General features: G+C 43.9%; 1 protein-coding gene and 1 non-coding gene across 4 annotated transcripts in view; both read right to left on the bottom strand.

The window, feature by feature from the left end:
• Positions 1-26078, bottom strand: part of Filip1 (filamin A interacting protein 1) — a 166200-nt gene that overhangs the window by 75989 nt on the left and 64133 nt on the right. For all 3 annotated transcript variants that reach the window (XM_060384706.1, XM_060384704.1, XM_060384705.1), the window contains exon 2: positions 21791-22069. In XM_060384706.1, coding sequence (XP_060240689.1) covers positions 21791-22063 — 273 coding nt within the window. In that variant the 5' untranslated portion in view covers positions 22064-22069. The remainder of the gene's footprint in view (positions 1-21790; positions 22070-26078) is intronic.
• Positions 9855-9986, bottom strand: LOC132655005 (small nucleolar RNA SNORA17). The gene has a single exon (XR_009592594.1). It is a non-coding gene; the product is annotated as a small nucleolar RNA SNORA17 (small nucleolar RNA).

Raw genomic sequence — 26078 nt, 5'->3', positions numbered from 1 at the left:
CATAGCACTTTGTCATCCATAAATGAATGGTCAGATCAAAGCATGGTGACGATGACTAAACAGAAGAGGCGGTGGGTGAGGTCAGTCAGTGCAGCCAGATTCCTCAACACTGAACTCGTCATTTCGTGTTTAACAGCGGCTGGTCCGGCCAGTAAAATTCTGAAAATATCCCGAAGTACCTTTCACATTTCTCCACGACCTTAAAGACTAACAGGTATCTAGTATGAATACCCTGTCTACTCTGACACTCTTTACACATGCTTAATCCCAAGAGCTAATCTGGCAAAAGGAGCCAAAACAACATGGCCGCGCCTGTTCTAGCCAGAGTGTTAGTGGCATGATGTCACATTCACAGGGATCATTTCTGAAGCTTCCAAGGTGACTAAACCCCAGAAAACCATTTAAAAGCATCACTCCATCGGGTATCTGGCATTGTTCTTCTAGCTGCACCTCCAAAGAATTCACCAAGAGGGAAAGAAATACCCCCGTCATTCTGATACTGCAGCTGCCAAAGAGGATTGGCTTTTGGTATTTGGAGCTCTCCTAATAAAACAGAAAACTCACTCCCACTTCCAAAGTCAGAGTGGCCCATTCCTCTGCCTGTCATCATCATTTCTGCTCACGTGTCTCTCCTATCGGCATAAATTTTTCAACAGTGTTCCCTGAAATCCATAAATTGTCATACTTTCATCAACTCTGCTGAGAACGTCCCTTTCACTTCATTAGTCTAAGGTAGTGATTCAGATTTAGCAGCACCAATCTTTAAAATTGCACACACACACATACACGCATGTACACACACAGGCACATGCATGCAGATGCCTGGCTCTTGCTTCCAGAAGCTTTTAAACTGCTAAGCAAGAAAACCACTCCTGAAGGGAAGACACTAGTGTGCATACCATCGACCCAATAGTTCAGAAGTGAGCCGTTTCTCTCCTCTCTCCTTGTTCAAATGGGCTTGAATGTAATAAAGGCTTAACTCCCTGCTCTTGACCACTGTTACAGATCATTCTCTCGGACTGGAGAGGTGGCTCAGTGGTGAAGAGCACTGTCTGCTTTTGCAGAGGTCCTGAGTTCAATTCCCAGAAACCACATGGTGGCTCATAACCATCTATAATGTGATCTGATGCCCTCGTCTGGCATGCAGGTGCACATGCCAAAAAAGCGTTCATATACATAAAGATAAATAAATATTTAAAACATTTAAAAACAAACAAACAAACAAACAAACAAACAAACAGGTCATTCCGTAGTGCTTGAAATAGCCTATTGTTGATGCTCATGTCATCAAATAAGAGTAGGTAATTTCCCTTTGTCTCATTGCATTCATCTCCCCCACCTCCTTGGTTATTTATTCTCCTTCTTTGAAGCTATAGCTTCTGGATTACTGTCAAGTTTCTGGATGAGTCTGTAATTCCCTTTGATGATCATTCTGATACTCTCATTTCCAGAATCATTAGGGTCAGAGCCTTTGCTCTGGCTGCCCTACAAGCCAAGCTCCCTCATCCATTCTTAACAAACTAATTAAAGGAGCCAAATTAATAGTGAAAGGCAAGAAAAGCAGGTTTATTCTTTGTGGCCACATTAGAAAAAAGGACAAAGAAATTCAGTGACACCCCTCCCCTCAAGTCCATCTTCAGGGTCCTGGAATGAAGTTTAGATTTCAGTAGAGGGCCTGAATAACACATAGCTAATGATATGGCTAACTTATGGCCCTACCCATTACTTTCCCATCGTTATTTAGGTTCTGATCTTTTCTGCAAGGTAGTCTGACTTAACCTTAGCCTTTTTCTTCTCCCAAAATGAGATTCCCAGGAAATTATGGTTTCTTTGGGCTCACTTCCAAAATGAGAGGAACAGTGTCTTTTAGAATCATCAGTTTTTGGGCTGAAGAGATGGCTCAGAGGTTAAGATGGCTGCTCTTCCTAGGGGTCCTGAGTTCAATTCCCAGCAACCATATGGTGGCTCATAACCATCTATAGTGAAATCTTGTGCCCTCTTCTGGAGTACAGCATACATGCAGGCAGAACACTGTATAAATAATAAATAAACAATAAATAAATAAATAAATAAATAAAATCTTTTTAAAAATAACCCTCATTTTTATGGGGCCATCAACATTCTGACTTCTATGGTCCCTGAACCCTCTATTCTAAGGATCTGTCTTTATACTACCTCAGTCAGTAAGTACTTCTATCGTTATAATCTAGTTCTCTGGTATAAAAACTGCAACCACCTATAATTTCACGTCTGTACTACCACCTCATCTATTTGCCCCTGAGTCTCTTTAGAACCTTAAATCTAACAATCTTTGATGACGATGGAATCTATAAGCCATTGACTTTTCATTCCTCTCACTGGCTTTTAGGCTCCCTCTCCCAATATGCTCATTTTCCTTCTCATCCAGCTTCAGTTTCCACCGCAGACATCTTCATTTTCCTGTTCTTTCCCTTGCTAGATTGCACTCTCTAGATCAAACTACATACAGCCTTGCTTAATTCTAAGTCCTCATCTCTAATGCCTGAATCTCTACCTACATCAAAAACCACATCATGTCAAATGATGTCATTTTACATTCATGACCACTAGTCTTGGCTGGCCAGCTGTTGCTACCAACAAGTCATTTCTGCGGTTCTCCGCCCACGCTCACATACTCTTACACCCTAACTTCTCCCTTATCAAAGCACTCACACACTTCCCTTCACTGCCCATCTTACCATGAAAATTAAAACAACTGGAAATAAACTTCTATAATCCCCCACCACCTCCTGTTCAACTGCATCTTAGAACATAAAGCTCATGACCTAAGTGAGGAACTGACTGTGGGGGCCAGCTTCTCCCCACATCCACTGGGGCCTGCCCTCCCTCAACTCTGCAGCTCATCCTCAGCACCGTGCTCCTTCTGTACTAGCTCATCCTCATCAGCTTGGGTATGAGTCAGCTTTCCCTTGCTGTGACGGAGCACATAAGAAAGGAAGGATGGAGGAGGAGAAGAGATTTGTTTTGGCTCAGAGTTTCAGAATAGCTTTCAGGCCCATGGTGGGGCTGTACACCTTGGCATGTGCCGGCCAAGAAACAAAGGTCTCGGCCTCATCATCCCTTTCAAGGGCTGCATCTCTCAGAAACCTGCTTTCTTCAAACAGGCCTCACCTCTTCAAGTTTCTGTTTCCCAGTAGCATTGCCAGCTGAGAATTAAAACATTTTTGTTTTAAATGCATTAAACAGAAATAGAATGACATCACTTCCCACCAGGCATCCTTCCTCCAGCGCCTCTTTTTGTCTCCACTCTCAAGTTGGCAGCCTCATTTTCGTTGTTTATTATTATTATGTGTGTGAGAACACAGACAGACATATAAATACAACAGATATATAAATATGATGAGCCTGTTTTTGTGGTTCCTGTGTATATGTTTTCAGGGATGACCACTCCGCCAATAAGGGGGCTCATCCGTGGGAGATGCTAATTCGTTTTCTCCAGCAGTCATTAGTTGCCCATAGTTTTTCATCTAGAGCTGGGACCATGTGAAATTATCCCTCATTGGCTTGGTATGCCCACTGAAATTGCCATTGTTTCAGTTTTGTTTATGCATTCATTTCTAGGGGAGACTTTCACAGCAAGCTTCATGGTATTCCAGCTCTTACAGTCTTTCTGTGATATTCTCATTCCCTGAGCCATGGATGTTGGAGCACTGGGGCTGTGCTCACCATGTCCATTAATCTCTGCATTGTGTCCAGTGGTGGTTTTCTGAGGGGCTTCTTTGACAAGGCCTAGATCTTTGGCACATGAATCTTTGGACTATAAAAGCATGCAAGTATGCGGTCATTGTGTCCATCAGAACAACACCCTCTTGTAACTCTGCTTCTCCCACAGACCTCGCTTCATCTTTCTCCTTTTCCTTAGAGACTCACTAAAGAGCAGCTTGTACTTGCTCCAGCATTCACTCCTCATGAGGAGTGGGGTTTGCTTGAACTTCTTCTCATCAGCTTTGTGCTCCAGGGGCTTCTCTAAAGACAAACTGCGCTGTCCCTATTGTTGACCACGATGGCCAATTCTTGTTCTCCATTTTCCTTGCTCCAGAATGATGTTTTTGATCCTTCTCTCCACAGTGAAAATTCAGACTCTGAGATCATGTGCTAATTTTCCCCTGACCTCTTATTTGAATCACTCATTCCTTGTCTCCTCTCCTGACGTTACCTCATCTCTTCATCATCTTTTGCCAGAATTCTTGTCTTAACTCCTCTCTGCATCTAACTGTGTTTTCTTCATGGTTTCACCCAGCTTCTCCTAAACACACAAGCTTCAGTCTGGTTGCCTCGGCATTTTCTTTTTCACTCTTTCAGCCCTCTGACATCTGTGTGACCAAATACCTTTACTAATGCCCTTCTGTTTCAGTATACAGTGTACTTTCAATTCTCCTAACAACCCCCCAACTGCTACAACAGCCATGTACAGAAGAGTAAAGTAATTCACTTTGACCTAAGATGAGTTCTAGATGGATTAAATACTTATATAGAAAAACTACAGGAAAGTGTTCATACTAGAAGTAAAATTTAAAAACAATTATTTTCATAAGTAAGAGAGGGAATCTAATTTTGATCCTTATCAGAGCCATAAATGGAAAGATTGATATCTGACTAACAGTAGTTAGTATAAATTCCACATAGTAAAAAGTGTTACAAAAGCAAAGTAAAAATTGCACAGAGAAGACATTTGACTTATTGCCCATGTCATAAAGAACTAATTGCTATATAAAGAACACTTAATCATATAAAACATCAAAATTTCAAATGAGCAAAGAGAATGAACAGACTAGCCAAATAAATAAAAAGACAGAATCTCCAAGAACTCGTGAAAAGATGTTCAACTTCATTCATAAGATTAAAACTGTGAGGAGACTCCCATTCCATCTACCAAACTGGCAAAGGACATAAAATATCTAACTGATAAAACAACAGGCAGCAACATTTGTTGACAAAAGTGTAAAAAACAGAACTATCCAAGGCAAATAAGCAAAAGACCACAAACTTACATACTTTGGTTCCACATTTGAGGATTTAGCCAACAGAGACCGATTTGCCCATATGATAACTATATAATGTATACATGCATGCATCATTAATACGGTGACCAAACTCATGTTTACATGCACATATGCAAAAATAACAAAATTTCTAGGTAATCTTCACAGGACTGTGAACTTAGAAAAGTGCTCTCCGGACTGCTGATTCTGAGATGGGGGTTGGGGAGGTGAGAGACGGGGCCATCTATAATTGGTACTCATTGTTTCATGTTTCCTTTCAGGCCCTTGATCAGGAAGTGTTTAACATCAGAGCAAGTATTTCTAGATGTTAACAGCTGCTGTTTGAAAAGGATGCTAGAAATCCTGTCCTGCTCTGAGAAGGCAAACATTGGCATTGTTGGTGTTTAAGACTGGTCTAGAGATAGAATTACACATGAGCTGAAAAGCGGGACAAGCCGACAGACAAAATGACATCTGAGCTGGAAGGCCCAGATGGCAAGTATTCTTTGGGAAAATAAATGTGGGGGGACATTTTTACAGGTATGTGCCCATGTCTACCATGTGCACTCAGGTGTCCAAGGAGGCCAGCAGAGGGTGTTGGATCCCGCAAACTCCAGTTACAGGTGTCTGTGAGCCACCGGATATGCATGCTGGGAGCCGCCCCTGGGTCCTCTGTAAGAGCAGCACTGAACTACTGAGCGTTTTTTTCTAGCCCTACAATAGTCCTTTTAATTCAGTTTGTGCCCTTCCTTTTTATTATGCATGAATATCCTGTTGAAATGATTTCAACAATTCTCATCAGTGCCCTGCTTTTCCTCTTAAACATTCCCAAGCTGAAAGAAAGTATTTCCTGCTGACAGCTATGGCCGGAGCCATCTGACTCATTCACAGCTTCGAGGCTGGTCTGTTATGGGTTGACCTGGTGCTTGTGAAGTCCCGTTTCAATCCTAGTTGGACCTGTGATCTCTGTGAAGACAAAAGTATAGTACCGTGTGCACTTGTCTTCCCTTGCCTTAGCACTGTGAGAAGTCTCCTGCAGATCAGTGGGAGAGAGGGTAGGAAAGAATAAGAGAAAGCACTACAGAATGAACCATCCTTTGTCTGCTGTCTTTATCCAGTGCTTTCCAACAAGAGAAGGAAGTAAAATACATTAAAGACTAGTGCAGTTAGGAGCCTGGCAAGGTAGCTCAGTGGTTAAGAGCACCAACTGTTCTTCAAGAGGACCTGGGTTCAATTCCCAGCACCTACACAGCACCTACACTGTCTGTAACTCCTTTTCCAGGGGATCTGACACCCTCCCATAGATAGGTGAGCAGGCAAACATCAATGTACATTATAAAAAGAAATCAGTGTTAAATTTGAGCTGAAGAGATGGCTCAGAGGTTAGTTCAGTTCCCAGAAACCATATGGTGGCTCCCAACCACCGATGAGATCTGATGCCCTCTTCTGGCATACAGGTGTACAAGCAGACATAATAAATAAAAAAAATGTATATAATAGATAAATAAATAGTTTTTAAAAAGACTAGCAGAGACCTCTATATACGGTTTTACATATATGTGGTGCCAATTCACTGCTGGCCTGCATTCTATTAGGTTTTATTTTTTGATGGTGTATGGATCAAACCCAGGGCCTGCCTTACTCTGTTTTGAAAGTCAACAAATTTCTTAAAAAAGAAAAAAGCTTTTTATTATAATTAGGAGATACAGAATGATTAGCCCTAAAGGGAGCTTGTGTACTGCACCCCTTCCCAAGACTCAGGGATCACTGTGGAAGAAGGAGCAAAAAGGAGTCTAAGTGCCGGAGGCTACGAGGAACCATTGTCTTTCAGACACAGCACAGTGTGACAGCATGTGTGCGAGCCCAAGGCAGACCACATCCCAGCAGGGAGAGGGAGGTCAGGCGCACAATCCCACCGTAAGCCATGAAGCTATTGGCAATTATTGGTTTCTGGGAGAGGGAGAGACGGTTCCCTCCAAGAGCGCAGCCCTTGATAAGTCGACCGCTTTCCAGTGGGTGATCGCACATCCAAGAGTACCTGGGCAGCACAAAGTGATCTTGAAAATTTTTACAAAAGGGAAGGGGGGTGTGAATCAAGGAAGAGTTGGGGAGACTAGGCATGATTAAAACTCATATTGTTTGAAACCATGTGGATACTGAGAAGCAAACACAAGCCATCAGTTTTGGCGGCAAAGCCTTTTTCTGTGCCACCTCCAAGCCCAACAACTTTCATTAAGTATTAACACATAGTAATCCTATAAGCTAATGGATCTCGCTGTGGCACTTCTGAACACACACATAGCATGCTCCAACCACACCTGTCTTCTGCCATCTCTTGCCCTCCTGCTTCCCTGCTTAGAAACATTTTATTTGATATGATGATGCAAGCTGGAAAACTGCACCTGACGGAAATGCACCTCTTTCCGTTAATGTTTTAAACCACCCGCTGCAAACCCACAATGGTGCACTGGTTCCGGTTCAGGCGATTAAACTCCTGTTGCTAAGAAACAGGAAACGAAAAAAAAAAAAAGAGCAAGATGCAGTTGAAGGGGATGATAGCCTCAGTTCAAAATATGAATTGGAGGCCAAAAAATGTAAGCCAGAATTGTTTTATATGGAAAAAATCCTGCTGGTAAACCCTATCTATGGAATAGGATTCTTCTCCCAGTGTTTGCTTTTCAGTTTGGACTGCTAACATTACAGTGATAAGTTGATTTCTTTGGCAGGCAATTTGGTGACTCAGTGTAATTTAAAATCATTAGCGGTATTTAGCACAAAGTAGAATTTTTTTAAAACACTTTTTATTGGTTCTTTGTGAATTTCACATCATGCACCCCAATCCCACTCATCCCCCTCTCCCCTCGGACCACCCTCCACCCTTGCAACCCTCCCCAACAGAGAAAAAAAATCAATCTCTTTTCTGAAGCTGCTTGTGTCACAGTGTGCCCCACGCCTACCCTTTCGTCCACACTTCTTTGCTTGCAAATGTTCATTGCAATGAGTCGTTGGTCTGGTATGAGGGTCAATACTGGAACCTCACTGGGATCCTCTTGGATTATCTGTTGTTGCCCTATGTCATGAAGATCCTGTAGTTGGGGAGCCCCACTAGGGGTTTGATAATAAAGGCATGGAGATATCTGTAGAGTATAGGGCCCTCAGCCTGTTTCTGGGGCAGACCCTCAGCTACACATCTAGACTCCACGAGCCTTTTCTGCCCTGCTCTTGTTCTGCTTCAGGCCAGTTCCAGCTGCCAGCTAGCAGCTCTTGATTTATCAAAAGCCACACTCCTTTCTCCTACAAAACCTCTATTAGCATAGTGGGTGAGGTTCCTCAGTTTACTCACTCTGAACCAATCAGCAGCAGGACCACACCCCATCCATCTCTTAATGCTACCTTTTGGTCAGATTGAGGGCTATGTGACCTCCCCAATGACAGCTGGCTTTTAACTTGAGACTCTCAGAGAAGCATCTTTTTGGGCAGGTAATGAAGCAACATTTACATAGAGAAAGCAGGTCTTGTGGGCTATAGGAATGACCGTATATCCTGCCAGCACCTGGTGCTACCAACACAGCAATTAACAATAGAGTACACAGGGGCACACCTTCATAGCTAGTTGATACAACGTTGGGGCAGGGCACCCCAACGTCGGCCCTTTAACGTATTCTAGCAGTTCATCAATGGGATAGATGTTGGGGTGGGCCAACTCTAAGCCCCGGATCTGGGCCTGAGAGGTATCTGAGCTGGTCAGCCTGCCGCTTTCCCTCCCTCATACCACCACACCACCAAGATGAGCTCTCTTGCCCTGCCCTGGCTGGCCAATCCAATGCCACTGCCAGCAAGGGGCAGAGTCAGCTCTCGGGCTCTCATGCCCTCAGGGTTGGCTCATCTGCTCTCACACTGTCAGGGATAGCTCTACTGTGCTGCCCAGGCAAGGTACAGGGCCAGCTCTCCCACCTACCACAGGTATAGAAGAGAGAAGGGAGGAGGGCATCCTTCCCTGGCAGTACCGCTGCACAGCTGACAAGATTCAAGGCAGGCTTTCCTACATTCACAGCCTCGAGGTTGGCACACCCACAAATCCCGAAACCGGGGCCAGCTCCACTGTGATTCCTGGGCGAGGTACAGGCCAGCTTTTCAGAGTACTGCAAACGGCTAGAAGCAGGGTCATCTCTCTTGTCTTGTGCTCTCATGTCGCCAGGGCCAGCTCTACAACAATAAACCGGGCCTGGAGTGGGACCAGTTCTGCACAACCCTCAGACATCAACACGTGTCAGGGCAGCAGCCCAGACCTCAGCCTGGACTTTGGTGTTAATAGACCCCTGCTGCTTCAGGCCACAGACCCAGACATGGCCCCTGGTGGCAGCACAGGACAGAACCCCAGCATGTTGCCCGGTGGCATCACAGGCTACTCACATCAGCCTGTCCCTCACTACCCTGAGGCCTCCTGGTCTGTCTCTCTTCATTATGCCTGCATCCTTCTGTTTCTCTCCCATTTCAGCAAGTGGTCTGGGGGTCTCAGGAGTGGTCTTAGGAGTGCTATGTCCTGCTCATGCATTATGGCACCAGGTAGGGGTCATCTCAGGCGTGGTCTGCCTCCCCAGGCCTGCACTGCGATGGACAGGTGCTCATCTTAGGCTCACCCCTCGCTTTGAGTCGTCTATCCTGGGCCCACACACAGTCTCAGGTGGGGTTCTTCTAGTCTCCGGCTCACTCCCAGCTCTGGGAGCCCACCCAGGCCTGCATGGTGCTGGACTGGTGGTCCTCGCAGGCTTGGGCTCCCTGGCACTGAACTCCCTAGCTCTGAACTGGTGGTCACCTCAGCCTTTGTCAGGGAGTGCCAGGCTGCCAATCACTGAGCCGTTCACATGTCCCAGCACTGAACTTAGACATAGCCTCTCTCCTGTCACCTACTGCCTCGCATGTGTGACCCACAGCAGCCACACCTGCAACACCTCTAGGCACAGGACAAGGTAGCATTTTTAAAAGGAGCGCGATGCCCCAGTCTTTAGGGAAGTGTTGTGGAGGAAAAGAAGGCTTTGGAGCCCATCAGACACGGTCTGCCTTACAAAGACATGCCCTTGGGCGAGCCTGCTTAAGCTTCTGAGCCCGTCCACTCCTCAGTGTGCCCAGAAGGAAACGGTGATGATTAAACAATGGAGATCCTGCCACACCAGGCAGCGAAAGAAGCACGAATGAACATCACACATACTAGGCTTATTTTGTTCCTTTGCTACTTCGCAAGTCATTCGTTTGTTCTCATACAGAGACCTACACCAGAGTAAACACAAGCGTCACGGACCTCCCTCTTACCTTCCCCTTATCTCCCCCAACTATGTGCTTTCACACAGAAGAGGCGCCTCGGAGTCTTTTTCCTCAAGACAGGGTTTCTCTGTGTAACAAGTTGTGGCTGTCCTGGATTTGGTTTGTAGACCAGGCTGGCCTCTGCCTCCCTGAGTGCTGGGATTACAGGCGTGGGCCGCTGCTGCATCTGGCTTTGCTCAGGCATCGTAAAGGAAGTCCTAGGTAAGCTATGATGGCCACACGGCAGTCAAGACATTATGGTGGAGATACCTGCAGGGCAGGAGCCCACCTGGTTTCTGGTTAAGAGACGGCTCTGCCACTGACAGTGACCAAATACAGTCAAGGAAAAATGTTACCCAAAGCGCTACAGTGTAGGCACTGTGAATGCATAGAAGGGAAGCCAGAGTAATGACATGACCAGATATTTCCATGGAGTCTCCTCCTGGTCACTACTGTGAGTTCTGCCTTAAAAATTGTGTCTAAATTCTACCTGGGGACAGAGACTGCTGAAAAGTCAATGTCTACACCAGTACATGTTCTTTCATGAATGTAGCTTCTTTATAGGGAGAGTGGTTGCTCCTGCCCCTCCCCACATAGACACACACACACACACACACACACACACACACACACGCCTCACCAGCATGGAGAGCCAGCATGCCCATGGACAGGACAGTATGGGGATGGGTGGGAGGTGAAAAGGGACATAAATGTAGGTGGAATTATCAAGTCAACCTAATTAACCTTGACCAAAAGGGATCTTTTGCTTTCAGTGAAGGGTGAAGGGTAAAGGAAGGAGGCAATGAGCAGAGATTGAGGTTTGGAAAGAATCTAAAGAGACAACATCCTAACCCAGTCACATCCCCCGTGGGGAACGAAAACCTCAGGAGCCGGACTAGGCATTAGGAGAGGAAAAGGCCAACCCTAACATCTAGGCTGCCCTCAGTCTACTCTTTTAAAAACAAAACAATACACTTTGCTCTGTCCCTATTGTAGCTCAGATACAAGCACCATCTTTGCTTTGTGGTAAACATCCCAAAGGAACTGCTCTCCCAAGCTCGCTGGGACACCAGCCATCTGCTGTGAACCTAGCAAACCAAAAAGTCTACTCAATAGCTGGACTAACACATTTCGCATGGGAGGTGCCTATGTTACATACCAAAGCAGACCCTACCTCCAGGTTCTCCTGGCATCCCTGTAGCAGGGCACAGATGGCACAACTCATCCTCTACCCTGAACTTTCTAGCCCAGGGACTAGGTTTTCCTTTATATAATCCAGATATGTTGGTTCCCCCCCTCTCTGCTTTTCCTCTCTCCTCTTCTATCAGCACTTACCCCCTCCTTCCGTTTTTCTGTCTCCCTCTGCATGGTGACTTACGAACCTGCCTGAGAGCTGCCCCCAATAAAACTGCATTTATATACTATAATTAGCTCATTTCGCCAGCGGGAACATGACTATCAGTTTTATGTATTTGCTTGAGACAGGGTCTCAGTGTACGTGTCTGACTGTCTCATAACTCACGTAGACTAGACTGGCCTTTAACTCTTAGTGATCCTCTTGTCCCCTGCCTCCCAAGTACTGGGAGTAAAGACATGTGCCATTATGCTCATATTTGTCAGGGTAATTTTTTTTAAAACCACAGCAACTAGAAAGAAAACTAAGACATTTCCTCAGCTCTGAAGCAGCACTGGAATCTGTGAATGTCTTCTGAAGTTCTCCCCTCTCTTGAAGCCATGACATATCACTTCCTGCTCTGTACCCAAGACTCCGTTTCTTCTCTAGCCAGAACTTTTCTCTCCACCCCAGGCTCAGTATAGTCTAAGGGCCTGCCAAGGATGGATGCAATGCCACCATCCCTGTTTTCCTCAGACATGGCTATGTGTTTTTCTCTATATTCACAGTTTTCAACCCAGTGGTCACTATCTATAAGTCAGATGAATTAGAAATAGGAGCTGGAGAGACGACTCACAGGTCGAGAGCACATCTGTTCTTCCAGAGGATCTTAGTTCAATTACCACATGACTCACCCCAGGCAGCTTACAACTCTAGCTCCAGGGCAACCGATGCCCTCTCCTGGCCTCCACAGGCACTGCACTCATGTGCACAAACCCACACACAGACCATGTGTAAATTCACACAGTATAAAAAACAATAAGACAACATACTTTTTAAATTAGCATAAACAAAAGTCGAAACACAACTCCTGTTGGGGTCCAGAAGACACTGGAAGAACCACCCCAAACTCAAGGAGCATGCAAACAACAAAAGGGCATTTATTCTGCAGAAGTCCAGCATGCTGGGGCTACCACCCTCACCAGGACGTCGACCCCAAGGGAAACTGAATGCCCCCTTTAGAACCAGAGAGGGGAATTCCTACTGTGGCTGTTTAACCTCGATTGGCGTTGGCTGGTGCCCATGAAAGCTACGTGACTCTGATAGGGGTTAGAGACTTCTCAGACCAGTAGCTAAGCAACCTTATCTTCCCCGGGGCCTGATTCGGCTGCTTCTGGTTGGTTGCCCTTTTTTTCTGTGTTCCCCCCACCCCCCGCAACTCTTAGGCCTGTTCTGTCTGGCAAGAAAATGAATATTTAACCAGGCCCTCTCACTTCTCAGCCTAAGTTAGCCACATTTCAAGGAACGACAACCACAAGTGGCTAGAGACTACCATACATGCAGGAGAAGGTGCCGAACCTTCCTTTCTTCATCAGAAGTTCCAGTGAGCAGCACACGTCCAGCTCTTGCCGAAGCTGCAGTGTGGCAGGGGCCCAATCCTTAGCCCAGCTGAAAACACGGAAGCGCCGTTCAAGCTGTGAGACTCAGTACATACATAAAGACCTGATCCATCGAAGTCCACAGTTCTAAGAAAGTCATACATGTACTCACCTGGCTTTTTGCCTTCCATCATTCTGCTTCTGGCTAACTGTTCTCGTTAACTGAAGTACGTCAAGCAGAATATGGCTTCTGTGGTTAAAGGTTCACTCTTAGAAAGGCTGCACTGAGATCCCACATACCCAGTGTAGTTGCAGGCCATCCAATAAAGGCTCTTTACTGGCCAGCCTTCTCTAGTGGATACCCCGCAACAGCAAATGTGTACTTGATGTCTCCCCTAGAGTCTGTTAGGCTCCCAATCTATTTAACACGTTTCTTCCAACAATCTGCACGCACCCTGATTTTACTTAAAATTGACTCCATACAGCAAATGCACATAGACAGCAAATAACTAGGGGGAGGGGTGTTTACATAGATAATTGGATATTTGGGTAGCGTTAGTTCACTGGGATGACTGAGATCACTTTCACTGATAGAAAGGCAGGTCACAGAAGGAAGGAGGTGGCTCCATCTTTAGCTGAGTCTCCCTACAGAGTACTTTCTCTTGTCCAGATCCCACCAAACGGCAACAATATTTTGAGGGAGATTTTCCTTATCAACATGTTTTCCTCCACACTTCACAATAGGGCCAAAGTTCTGTCCTGTGCTGCCAGTGAATATATTGTCCTCATTGCAGACTCTGATTCTGTTAGGAACCCAAACATATTCTGCCTCAGACAGTGAAAATCAGACAGTAGAGAGCTTTGTCAAAAATTTGGACAATACTGCCACGAGATTCTGAGGTATTGTAGCCAACAAAAGGTCACATCTGCTCTTGATTTTAGTCAGAAAGCAGCCTGCCTTTCTGCCTCCTGAACTTAGCAAAGACATGCCAGTCCCAGCACCCTGATCATGTCAGTCATGTCATCGGTGTGAAATTTCACTGGATGTCTTACTCAAGGTGACCTCAGACTGAGATTTGAAAGATGAAGCAGATTAAGAGCAGGTGAGTCACTGAGTTAAAAAGCCAGGAAGGGTAACTGAAATCCAGCACTTCAGAAGCACAGAGCTTCTATAGGAGGCCACACTTCGTGACAAATGAACCTCATATAGGCGAAGAAAAGCTATGGCCAAAGAGAAAGGTGGTAAATTGCACCCCCCAGAGATGAGCCTGTTGTACCTGGCTGTGCTAAGTGATTTGGTCTGAGTTGATTAACCTCATCTTCAGTGGACTACGACAGCTCTTTTTAAAGATGACAAAAGTGAAGGTGTGGAGGAGAAATGGATCAACAGTCAATAGTGCATAATGCTGCAGGGGACCTGAACTAATTTCTCAGCATATCATGGCATAAGGTGGCTCACAACAGCCTGTAACTCCAGCTCCATGAGATACAAGGCCTCAGGCACCTGTGCTCATCTGTTTGCACATGAACCCATACACCTAATTAAAAATGACATGTTCCCCCCTCCAAAGAAAGATGATCAGAACCAACAGCAAAACAACCAGCCGAGCAAACAAACAAAACAACCCCAAACAACCCTGGAATTATGGTGTATGTGGTAGAAATATCATTGCAAATATTTATGGCCATTACCAGTAATGGAATAAGAACGTAATTTTGTATACGATGCTTAAACTTTATATAATTAAAATGTTTTTGAAGACATTAAAACGTCAGTCTTGAGCTGCAGAAAGACAGCTCTGTTGGTAAAGTTCTTCCATGAGCATGAACACATATATGTGTGCACACACAACACACAGACATTTATCCATGTTCACACATAAACATGTACATACAAACACACTGAAACTGATGTTATGAATGTTCCATAGGCTGACTACATATTAGAACAGTTTGAGATTACCAATCACCAATACACTAACAATGATGATATATGCCCAGCATCTTTCTGGTCCCTCCTTTAAAGTTTTTGGGGTTTTGTTTGTTTGGTTTGGTTTGTTGTTTTTTTTTTTTTGTTGTTGTTTTGTTTTGTTTCTTTTTTTTTTTTTGGTTTTTTTTTTTTTTTTGGCAACAGAATACAAGCCTATAAGGCACATGCAGAATGTGTACAGATGGGACGCTATGATTCACACGTTAACAAAACCACACAGGATTTCAGAGCAGAACGAAGGTAAGTGTTGGAGAAAAGGGGATTATAAAAGATTTAACAAAGGAGGTAAGCCCTTGGTGGTCGCTAAAAACAAAAGCTGATTTAAAAACCAATTCTGTAGGAGAAAATACCACAATTTCCCAAAAGACCAAGTTCTGTCTTGCAAGTATTCTCAGTGTAAGATCGGTTCCCTTTGGAATCGATTCCCTTTGGTGATGGTATTTGAGTTTGTACATATGGCTGTGGGTCAGAGCTGGGGAAGTATACAGTGTGACTACTTGGACAGGTTATTTAAAGGAACACTAAGAGTGACTTTTCCTAGCTAAGGAGTAGATAGTTAACAACCAGCAGATAGTTCCAACCAGCCTGAGCAATTTCTGTTTCAATCTAATAAGCTCTAAGGCTGTCATGCAAATTCTTAAGCAACAGAATGACATAACCAAGAGGAATACTTTGGCAGAAGTTGTCCGGGAAGTCATCTGCTGACCTCCTGATCCTCAGCTCTCGTATTTGACCAATGATACAGACTTGTTCTCCATGCCAAGTCTGCCTTCATCCTGGGTTTCAACACTCAGTGGGAGGCTTAGTCAACACCCTAACTTCACCATCCCCTCACAGCATTTACTCCAGCTGCCTTCACTGCTGCTCCCAGGACCACACTCAGTACTTCTTGTTTGTTACATCCGTGTCACATCAAAACCTGTGTGCAAAGAAGCTGATCTCCAGTCTTTGTGGCCCTTTCTTGATCATTCTCTCTTGGCCCACTCTCTCAATCCAACAGCTTTTCCTTGCTGGGTATTCCTCAGCCACAAGCTCTACTTTCCTGTTCTTCTGTCTTTTCACTGTAGCCACACACACAACTTCAACCCTAAGTTCAACACCACAAACTGTGTCTCCTTTTAAAAAAGACCAATTACTACTGCAAATGCAGTCTCATCTCCTGCACAGCTCGGAAATCTACTTGTAAGTGACCACATTACCCATGACAATCTTCCTCTAACACAGTGGTTCTCAGCCTCCCTGATGTACAGGATCTTCCTCAGGACCACAGATTGGGCCCTATCAATCCTCAGTGGGACGGATATCACTTTACTTGAATGAGAAAGGCAAGCCTGTCAGGGAGCTGTTTCAACTGCCTTCCCCTGAGACAGAAACCTTTTAGAAACCTTTCATTCTCTTGCCACTCAGAAGATAGAGGATTTTCCTCCATTTCAAGATCAAGGTCAACTCCCAAGTCATGACTTTGATTCCCTTTCTTCTGTCTCCTCCAAGATTCTGTCATCAACATCCTTTCTCTGCCTTTGTCCTTGGCACTGCTCTTTCTGGTCCTGTAACCTCCTAACTTATCAATAAAGTAAGGTCCTTTAGTCATTGAAAGCCTCCCCTGACATTTTTCCCCTCTAGCTACTATCCTTTCTCTGCTTTTCCTCATTCAGACTTGTCCAAGTAACTTTATTAGCCAATTTTAGTAACGACAACCACACTAAAAAGAAGGAAATCACCCTTCATACATCAACGGACTGAACAGAGGCCTAGAGTCAACATTCAAGGTCCAATTAGAAAACTTTGGAATTCTACCAAATTTCTCTGTAGGATTTAGCATTCAAGTAGCATGTTCATGTCTCTTAAAGAAAGCTCAAAGTAGAGAAAAGCAACATGCTGATTTCAAATAAAGAGGTTAATATGTGTATTCTAAAGCCCTTGGTTGTATGAGACATGGTTAATGTTTAGCAAAGAGGGAAAGCCCCTCCTCCAAACACTAACTGGGTGTGTGTATTTCAGATTTAAATACCTCAACCATTTTTTTTTCTAAATTCTTATTCTAAGAGAAACCACTCTATTTCTTCAACTTCCCTTCCTTCACCTCCCCACTGACAATAGGCTCAGAATTTCTCGGATCATTCTGGAAAGCATTTGCAGCAATTCAGTTCATAAAGCCAAGGAGAGCTCCAGCACCGCCCAAGCAGAGCTCTCCTCTTGTTTGACTGGTGAACCTCTGAGCTTTCTGACACCTTGGGCTGAGATAAGGAGGTTCTTAAGTTTGGAGCATGCTGGGTGTTTGAGCCTCTTGCATACCACGGTCCCTCAAGCATTTCCAACACTGTACGTCAACCACTGACACTTAAGTGGTTGTTAAGTAAAGTTCTAAGGATGAATGAACTGCTCTGGTGAGGAAGGAGTGCAGAGGATAGGCTTCCCTCAGTAGATGGAGAAGTAGGAGATGAACCAGTGACCGATATTAAAGAAAAAGGCTAGACATTCCCAAAGGGCGGAGTAGAGGGAGCTGAAGTCCTTATGCATGTTTTATTGTTCCATAAACCACGTTTGAGGTGCATCACCTTCTGCCAGTCACCTCGGGTTGGGGACTGATTTCTCAGTGTGTCAGTGACTGTGTGACACAGATGGCAGAACACCAAAGCCAACAGAATTCTGATATACTATCTAATTGTGTTATCTATTTTTTTTTCTGTGTCTCTGTATATACAGGGAGAAAAGAACGAAACATAACAACAAAGGGAGAAATAATGAGATTCAATTTGAGGAATTTCCCTCCTGAAAAAGATATGCCAAGGGAATTTATAATATAAAATACTTTTTTTTGAAAGAAGAAAAATAATTTATTTATGCCTTGGTTTTGACTTACTTTATGAGAACGTGCTTTTGCCAAGTCTTTTGTATTGTGGTTTTATGATGAGGGTGCTGCTTCCTTTGAAGTTTTGCTGGTCTTAGTACAGCCAAGTTGACTAGATTCTGAAAAGTGCTATTTTAGAACAAATAACAGGAGAAATGAATCATGGTGCCCAAACAATGGTCTGGGTGTACGGTTTCATTACTTTCAGTTCAGTCTGGGAAATACATAACGAGATTTTCACCCAGAAAATAAAAATGTTCCAATTTATTAGAAAGCGGGTGTTACTGGAAACCATCAAGGGCAGAACTGTCATAACAGAAACCAGCCTAGCGACCTTGGTGCCAGCAACACTGGCGGCTCCTCGTGCTGAGATGACAAGCTTGCAACCGCTGAGGGGTGGCAGTGAAAAATCTGAAAGATCCTCTTCTCTAACAGGCTTTGTCTTTGTCTTGTTCCCCTTAATGTTGTAAGCCCATATTTCTTTTTTCTTTACGTTTATTAGTTACACTTTATTCACTTTGTATCCCCCATAAACCCCACCTCCTCACCCTACTTCCTTTGACCCACCGATGTGGTCCTCACCCCCCACCCTCAGGCTTCATAGTTATACCACTTTATTGAACATCAGCCATTGGGTAGTGAATACAAAACCCCCAGACTTGCATAGTACCCAGAATGTGACATCTCTACTGGTCCCACTTTTAATATTTGCAACACACTAAACTTTGGGTTCTAGTGAAGTATCCCAGAAGGAGAAAGACAAACATGGAATATACTCGCTTATATAGACCTAAAAGATAGGATAAACAAAATGAAATCTATACACCTAAAGAAGATAATCAAGAAAGCAAACATGGGGTATGAGGATCTATCCTCATTTAGAAAGACAAATGGGATATGCATTGAACGTATAACAGGAGTCTACCGTAGAAAGCATCTGAAAGACTCTACCTAGCAGTGCTCCAAAATAGATACTAAGACTCACAACCAAACCTTCGGCAGAGTGCAGGGAATCATATGAAAGAAGGGGAGTTTGAAGTGGAAAGGATAGGAGCTCCACAAGGACCAAACGTATCTGGGCACAGGGTCTTTTCTGAGATGGACACTCAACCAAAGTCCATGAGAGGATAAAACCTAGAACCTCTGCTCGGATGTGACCCGTGATAGCTCAGTAATCAATTGGTTTCCCATAGTAAGGGGAACAAGGACTATTTCTAACATGAACTCAATAACTGACTCTTTGACCTCCCAAGGGAGGAACAGTCCTGCTAGGCCACAGAGGAGGACTTTGCAGCCAGTCCGGAAAATACTTGACAAAAGCGAGTCATATGAAAGGGGAGGAGGTCCTCCCCTATTAGTGGACTTGGAACGGGGCAGGGAGGAGATGAGGGAGGGAGGGTGGGATTGGGGAGGGAATGAGGGATACAGCTGGGATACAGAGTTAACAAAATGTAACTAATGAGAAAAATAAAATTATGGAAAAAAAAAGGATCTCTCTCTCTCTCTTCCTTGAAAGGTATCTTTCCACACAATGTCTTTGTTTTGTGGGTTTACATGTGAAATTACATGGAGGAAATTCTGGAGATAAGGGTAAACATAAAGATCCCCAAACCCAAAGGTGGACATTCTCAGAACGTAAGTGATAAGATGGGCAAGGATGTTGGACTGAACGTACGACAAGGAGTTTTAATCTGTACCATCTAGGACTAGAGGGCTGACCCTCCTTGAGCCAGGGGCATAACTGCTCGTGATATACAGGAAATGGAAGAGTAAGGCATCTCTACTGTGCATTACAGTCCCAAAATTATACAGAACTTTCGGAGGTCATCTCTAGAATAAGGGCATTGGAGTCACGTACAGCCAGCCCGCGGACACACTGGTGGCCAATAGAGGGCTGAGAAACAATACTCTAATTGCTCCATGGCTCCATGAGCCATCCCTACAGTCCTGAGCTAACAGTAACTTACTTCCCAAAGCACTTCTTCTCCCAGCACCAGCCTTTCAGACAGAATTCTTTCCCTTCTGCCAGCACATTTTCATCAGCCCACTCACATTTGCTAGTGTGACCAGCCTTCCCACTATTAGCCACAATGTCCCCCTCTGAAGTGATGGTACTAATAGAGGACAAATGTCTACTACAAACAGGTCTCTACATCTGCAAATACAAGATCACTCTCCTCTTAAACAAATGGAGCCTTGCAAAACATCCATTTACAAATATGTACATAGATGCCTTTGCATGGGTGTGTCTGATCATTTGCTTTTCGAAGTAAATTACCACGCAACTCTGAAGTACTAGGCCCTTCATTTCTCTTTACCTTCACTTCTCTCCCTCTCCCTAATAAATTATATTGTGCACATTTTACTTTTTTTTTTTTAATAACTGTCCAGGAACAGATGTAAGGGAACCATCCTATATTTAAAGAGATAAATGAAAGCACCAGTCTTTGGGACATCTGTCTACCTTTTTCAGGTTCCCTGGAGTGTGAGGTTGTATTCTATATAATCTAGAATGACATGCAGCACCACTATGACCCTAACGCCACATGAGTGGCCTTATAAAGTCCACCATGATAGAACAGCCTTCTACAGAAAGACGTGTCTAAAGGAGGCACAGATTCCCAATAGCCAACATAGCTGAAATGAGGTGAGAAGATAGTGTTGCTCTCACCATATTCAGTCACCAACCATCACCGGGGCAAAACTCAGTCATCAGCTACCATCAGGGCACAGCTTAAAAAGCTGAGTCATCACTCAAGACTATCCGATAGGTGTTAATAGACAAAACAATGACCCCATTTCCAGGACTGCTGATGTTATTTTCATTAGCAGTTGTGTTCTGGAAAGTTTTTCTTTTGCTTAAATGTGATTTTGTTCAGTTGTATTTGCTTGTGTTTTTCAAGCTTTAGTTCTCATTGGTTTATGTCTCTGTTTACCCCAGAAGCTTCTGTATCTGAACACACACGTACATCTCCCTCTCTGCTACTAACAGCATCTGAAGGTTTCACTTCATGCAGTATTCTGCTGGAGGCTTCTGAAAGCTAACAAAAACTAAGAGAAGGAAAACTAGTAACTCCATTCTCGTCATCCTGTCCTTGATGTCCTTGAAAAAAAAAAACAATAGTCTTAAGCTAAAAAAAAAAAAAATTAAACTGTTTCCTGAATCCTTCAAAACAAAGACTTAACTGGGATGGTCTTGGCTCATGGCAACTAGAAAAAGTTGGTATGGGTGGGCAGACCAAGAGCCAGGAAGCCTGAGATGAGATCTAGACACACCAGACGACAGCACGTAACCTCAGCTTCTTCACTTATAAAACATGTATAATGATTCCTCCATCTTACTGAGCTCAAATGAAAGAACAGACTTGAAAATGCTCTGGGAAACCACTTTGGTTCCTCACAATGTGATATTCTACTTGCTATGTCTCAACTCCTATGACACAGTAGAACACTGAGGCTGAGGGTTACAAAGAAAAGGAAGGAGACAAAGCAGAAAGGCTTGTTTCAGAAAAGCTCTAGCTCTGTTGCCCACTCTCCCTCCCTCCTAGAGGAAACACAAAAGTACTAATCACAACATGACATTTTTCCTGTTCCTAACATTTCTACACCTCTCAGTCAGAGCCCTGTCCACTTCAGGTAGCCTCTTTCTGGAATCTGCATTAAATTATTGCTGAATTATATCAGGACAAAACTTTATGCTTCCAGAACCTGGCCACTTGTCATTCTTTAAACAAATACTTATTCAGTGAAAACCTGTGCCAACATTAGACATTTAGACATAAATATCATTTAGACGCAAATGAGGATGAAAGCCTCCTTTCCCAAAGATGCGTTCTCACAGTCCAATGAGGGACACACTTCTGACTCTCGAGGTCGGGAGCTAGCAGCACATGAGCGGAACAAGACTGACTCTACCTGCAGCTCTCCTTCCATTATACTCAGGAGCTGGATGAGGTCCTCCTTGGATAGCTCCAGCGACTTCTTAGTCTTTCTCTCACTTTCTCCAGATGGTTTGAATTGCCGTTTGACAGTTCCCGAAGCCATGACATCCTCCTCCTTCCGATTCGCCTTGTTCTTTTTTGCGTCTTCTGAGGGTCTTAGATCACCGGCACTGCTGATGATGGAGGACTTGGGGCAGGAGACGTGCCCATTAGATGAGCTTTCTCCACCCTGGTTTCGGGACCTCATTCCCACCTGCAACACATGTAAAGAGACGTTCTTCATCACCACTGAAAGTATTTCTGTCCTAACACTTACAAACTTATAGCAGCTTTACAGCTTTACCAATAAAGAAAGCGCAGCTCCCGTCAGCTCCTGAGAGCCTCAGCGAATATGATTATTAATGTTTCTAGGAAAGTGCTTGGTTAGTCTTCAGGGAAAAGTTTAAAAAAAAAAAAAAGCATCTCAAGTCAAGGGCAAGACTGGCATCAACTGTTCTGTCATACCGATCGTGTGGGATACAGTGAGATGAGATTGGCAATGTACCTTTAAGATCTTCCAAGGCAGTTTGCTAACGGGATAAACACAGATGTGAATTCTGAAGAATTCCGAGCCAGGAACCCTTAAAATTATCAAGGTTATCAAAAGCAATAAAACTGTTGCAGCCCAGACAAATAAATGTGATTGTGGCTTCTAGGATGGAATCCTAGAATGTAAGGCATGGCAAAAAAGGAGGGAGGATGTCCGGGGGAGAAGCATGGGAGCTAGTCATCAGCAACACACATCCTGGCTCCGTACCGCGGCGGGCCCACACTCACTGAGACATCAGCGAGAGGGAAAACGGCATGGGTTAGACAGGAAATCTCTACACCATCTCTAGAATGGCGTGTCTGAAATACGTAGATGAGAGTCTACCTAAGACCACTTATTAGAAGATCCAAACTTGAAGCGTCACTAGGGGGGAGCTGACTATCGCAACAGCAGGAAACTCCTAGAGAGGACAGTGCACAGGATAGGGGATTTAATCTCTCCATCGCCCCTTTTCCCAAGGTGGGCTTTCAATATCCGTCACTAACAGTGATAAGGGTACCAAACATTAGGAGAAAATGATCAATTTTAAAATAAAAAATAAAAAAAGATGGACAATATTTTCTGGAGAAAACGGAGAAAGCCACAGCTAAGATATGAACACACCCCAAAGTGGGAATATTCCAGGCGTTATAGGATGAGTGTTTTAAGGCCGCCCCTCTGGGACCTGAGAACAGGACCAGCCGAGATGCTGCAAACTGACATGCTGAGCTCCGGGGCTGGAACCTAAGCACGTGGGTGGAAGACAGCACTAACATCCCGGGGCTGTGCTACAAAGCTTGCCATCAGCAGTGAAGCAGGTGGCCTCGGGTGGTTTGAACGAGAACGGCCCCCATAGGCTCATACATCCGAATGTTTGGTCTCCAGCTGGTGGAGCTGTTTAGAAAGGATTAAAGAAGTGCGGCCTTGTTGGAGGACGTGTCATTGGGGGTCGACTTGAGGTTTGAAAAATGCATGCTCTCTGCTTTACGCTTGTGGATCAAGATGTGACTCGGCTACTGCTACAGAGCCGTATCTGCCTGCCCAGGGCCGTGCTCCCCACCAGGATGGATGTAAACCTTCCAAAACTGTGAGCCACAAAAAATTAACTCTCTCTTCTAGAAATCGCCTTGTCTGTGGTGTATTAACACAGCAATAGAAAGTAACTAAGATGAGGCCTTATTTAAAATTTACAGTATAAAACATCCCTTCTCTGAAACGACTAAACAATAAGGTTTTCCCTATTTGTTCCAAACAGAATGACTTTGTTATTGGAACACAAATTCCCCTTTAAGAACCCAATCATATTTTAGGAACTAAGGGGAGCTTTTTAAAATATTTTTTATTTTAATGTTTATTAATTACACTTTATTCACTTTGTATCCCCTCATAGCCCCCTCCTCCCTTCCCAATCCCACCCTCCCTCCACAATCTCCACCCATGCCCCCCCAAATCCACTGATAGGGAGGTCCTCTTCTCCCTCCTTCTGATCCTAGTCTATCAGGTCTCATCAGGACTGGCTGCATTGTCTTCCTCTGTGGCTTGGCAAGGCTGCTTCCCCGGCCCCCTCAGGGGGAGGTGATCAAAGAGCAGGCCAATCAGTTCATGTCAGAGGCAGTCCCTGTTCCCATTACTATGGAACCCACTTGAACACTGAACTGTCATGGGCTACATCTGTGCAGGGGTTCTAGGTTATCTCCACCAATGGTCCTTGGTTGGAGTATCAGTCTCAGAAAAGACCCCTGGGCCCAGATTTTTTTGGTTCTGTTGCTCTCCTTGTGGAGCTCCTGTCCTCTCCAGGTCTTACTATTGCCTACTTCGTTCATAAGATTCCCTGCACTCTGCCCAAAGGTTGGCATAAGTCTCAGCATCTGCTTTGATATCCTGCAGGGTAGAGCCTTTCAGAGGCCCTCTGTGGCAGGCTCCTGTCCTATTCCCTGTTTTCTAAGGGGAGCTTTATAAAACAGATTTTAGAACAGATAAATAAACATAGTATGATTTCTCCTTATGAAAATATCTCACATGAAAATGGTGAATATTCATATCTTCAAATGAATATTGAAATCAGTATCTCATGCTCTTTTTTAAAAGGAACTCTTACAATAAAATGGGATCCTTTATGGATGAGAGCTCTCTATAACTGTAAACAATATAAACTTGATATTGGCACACTCTTCTCTGATTGACTCAGAGATTATTTCTCAATTTTAGAGCCTCGTTTGTGCTCGTCTGGTAAACAGCAAAAATAAAAAAAAATGATGTTATTTTATAATGGAAACCAGGGCACTTTGGAGCATATCTTCTGTATGTTATGACAGCTTATTTATAAGCAAACCTAAGCTTCAAGATGACTTTTAAAAAAAAAAAAGGAGGTGGATCTAGAGAGATGGTTCAGGAGTTTCGACTTTGGCAAGAGGACCAGAGTTCTATTCCCAGCGCCTACATGGGAGTTCATAGCCATCTGTAACTCTGATTTCAGGGGATCCAATGCCCCTTCTCTACAGGCAAAAGGCATACATATGATACGCAGACATATATAAGCTAAACATTCATATACATAACATTTAATTTAAAAATAAAAAAGAAACAAAGAGCATGGAAATAGAAGAAGGAAGGGGGAGAAGAAAAGAGAGACAAATAGATGGTGAATAGAGTTTCAGATTAAAGTCGCCACCTGCCACAGGCCATACTCAGCCAACGTGAGCTTCCCAAACTGAGTCTCAGCAACTATACACATATACACAAACACACACAAACACACAGGTTGCTTTTATCTGAAGTAAAGTCTTAAGGCCATTAGAGATGATGGATCATATATTAATTTAATAACTTTTATTTAAAACACGAGTTAACAGGATTTCTAGATAATAGTTGCCAAAGCATGGTCAGTGGAGTGATTATTTAAAATGCCACAGCCCTGTAATCAAAACACATCACTTGTTCCTGACTCTCTTATGTATCTGTGTTTGTCTATGTTGTGTGTATGTACTAATCACAGTTGTAATTGCAAAAATACAGAAAGTATCATCAATTTATTATCAAGTGTCTTTATATTTGGATCCTTCTAAAAATTTCCACCTGAAGTTAATGTTCTCAGATAAGTTTTTTCACGGTTCTACATAAGTGAATTCTGGGAAATAAATAAATCCAACATGAATTTTAGAATTACCCAGTAATTTTACATCCTTTTAGCTTGAAAGCTTAAGCTCTGGTTCCTGTCTGTGTGGATTCACTTTAGCAAATGGAGGATCATTTATTTTGCCTAAGCAAATATTTTTCTTGGTGTCATTGAACTTTCACCTTGGTTACTTTCCTCTTGACATGGGCACATAGATTCTAGCCCTTTCATGGTAAGCCAGGTACAGTCTTTTAGTTTTATTTCCATAACAGCATCAGTGATCGGCACCTGTTCTATCTCTGGAACGTGAAAGTCATCAATGATAACACACTCATGGAGACAGTTCAGGATGAAATTAGACAGGGCCCCTGGGAGGAGAAAATACAATTTTTCAATAGCAGAGCCAAGTGCACTAACATGAAGAATCACTTTAAGCCACTTTATTGTGTCTTGTAGGAACTAATGACCCAGCAAGATGCTCCCTGCCGCCCCCTTGAGAGAGAACGATGCCTGACTCCTTTCCAACAGTTCTCATTGGCTCCTATGCACAAAGCTTGAAGTGCTTCACACACAGGATGT

This window comes from Meriones unguiculatus, chromosome 6 (genome assembly GCF_030254825.1).
Source record: "Meriones unguiculatus strain TT.TT164.6M chromosome 6, Bangor_MerUng_6.1, whole genome shotgun sequence".
Taxonomy (NCBI): Eukaryota; Metazoa; Chordata; class Mammalia; order Rodentia; family Muridae; genus Meriones; species Meriones unguiculatus.
Note: the sequence above shows the minus strand (reverse complement) of the source record. Positions and strands in the feature narration are given on the sequence as shown.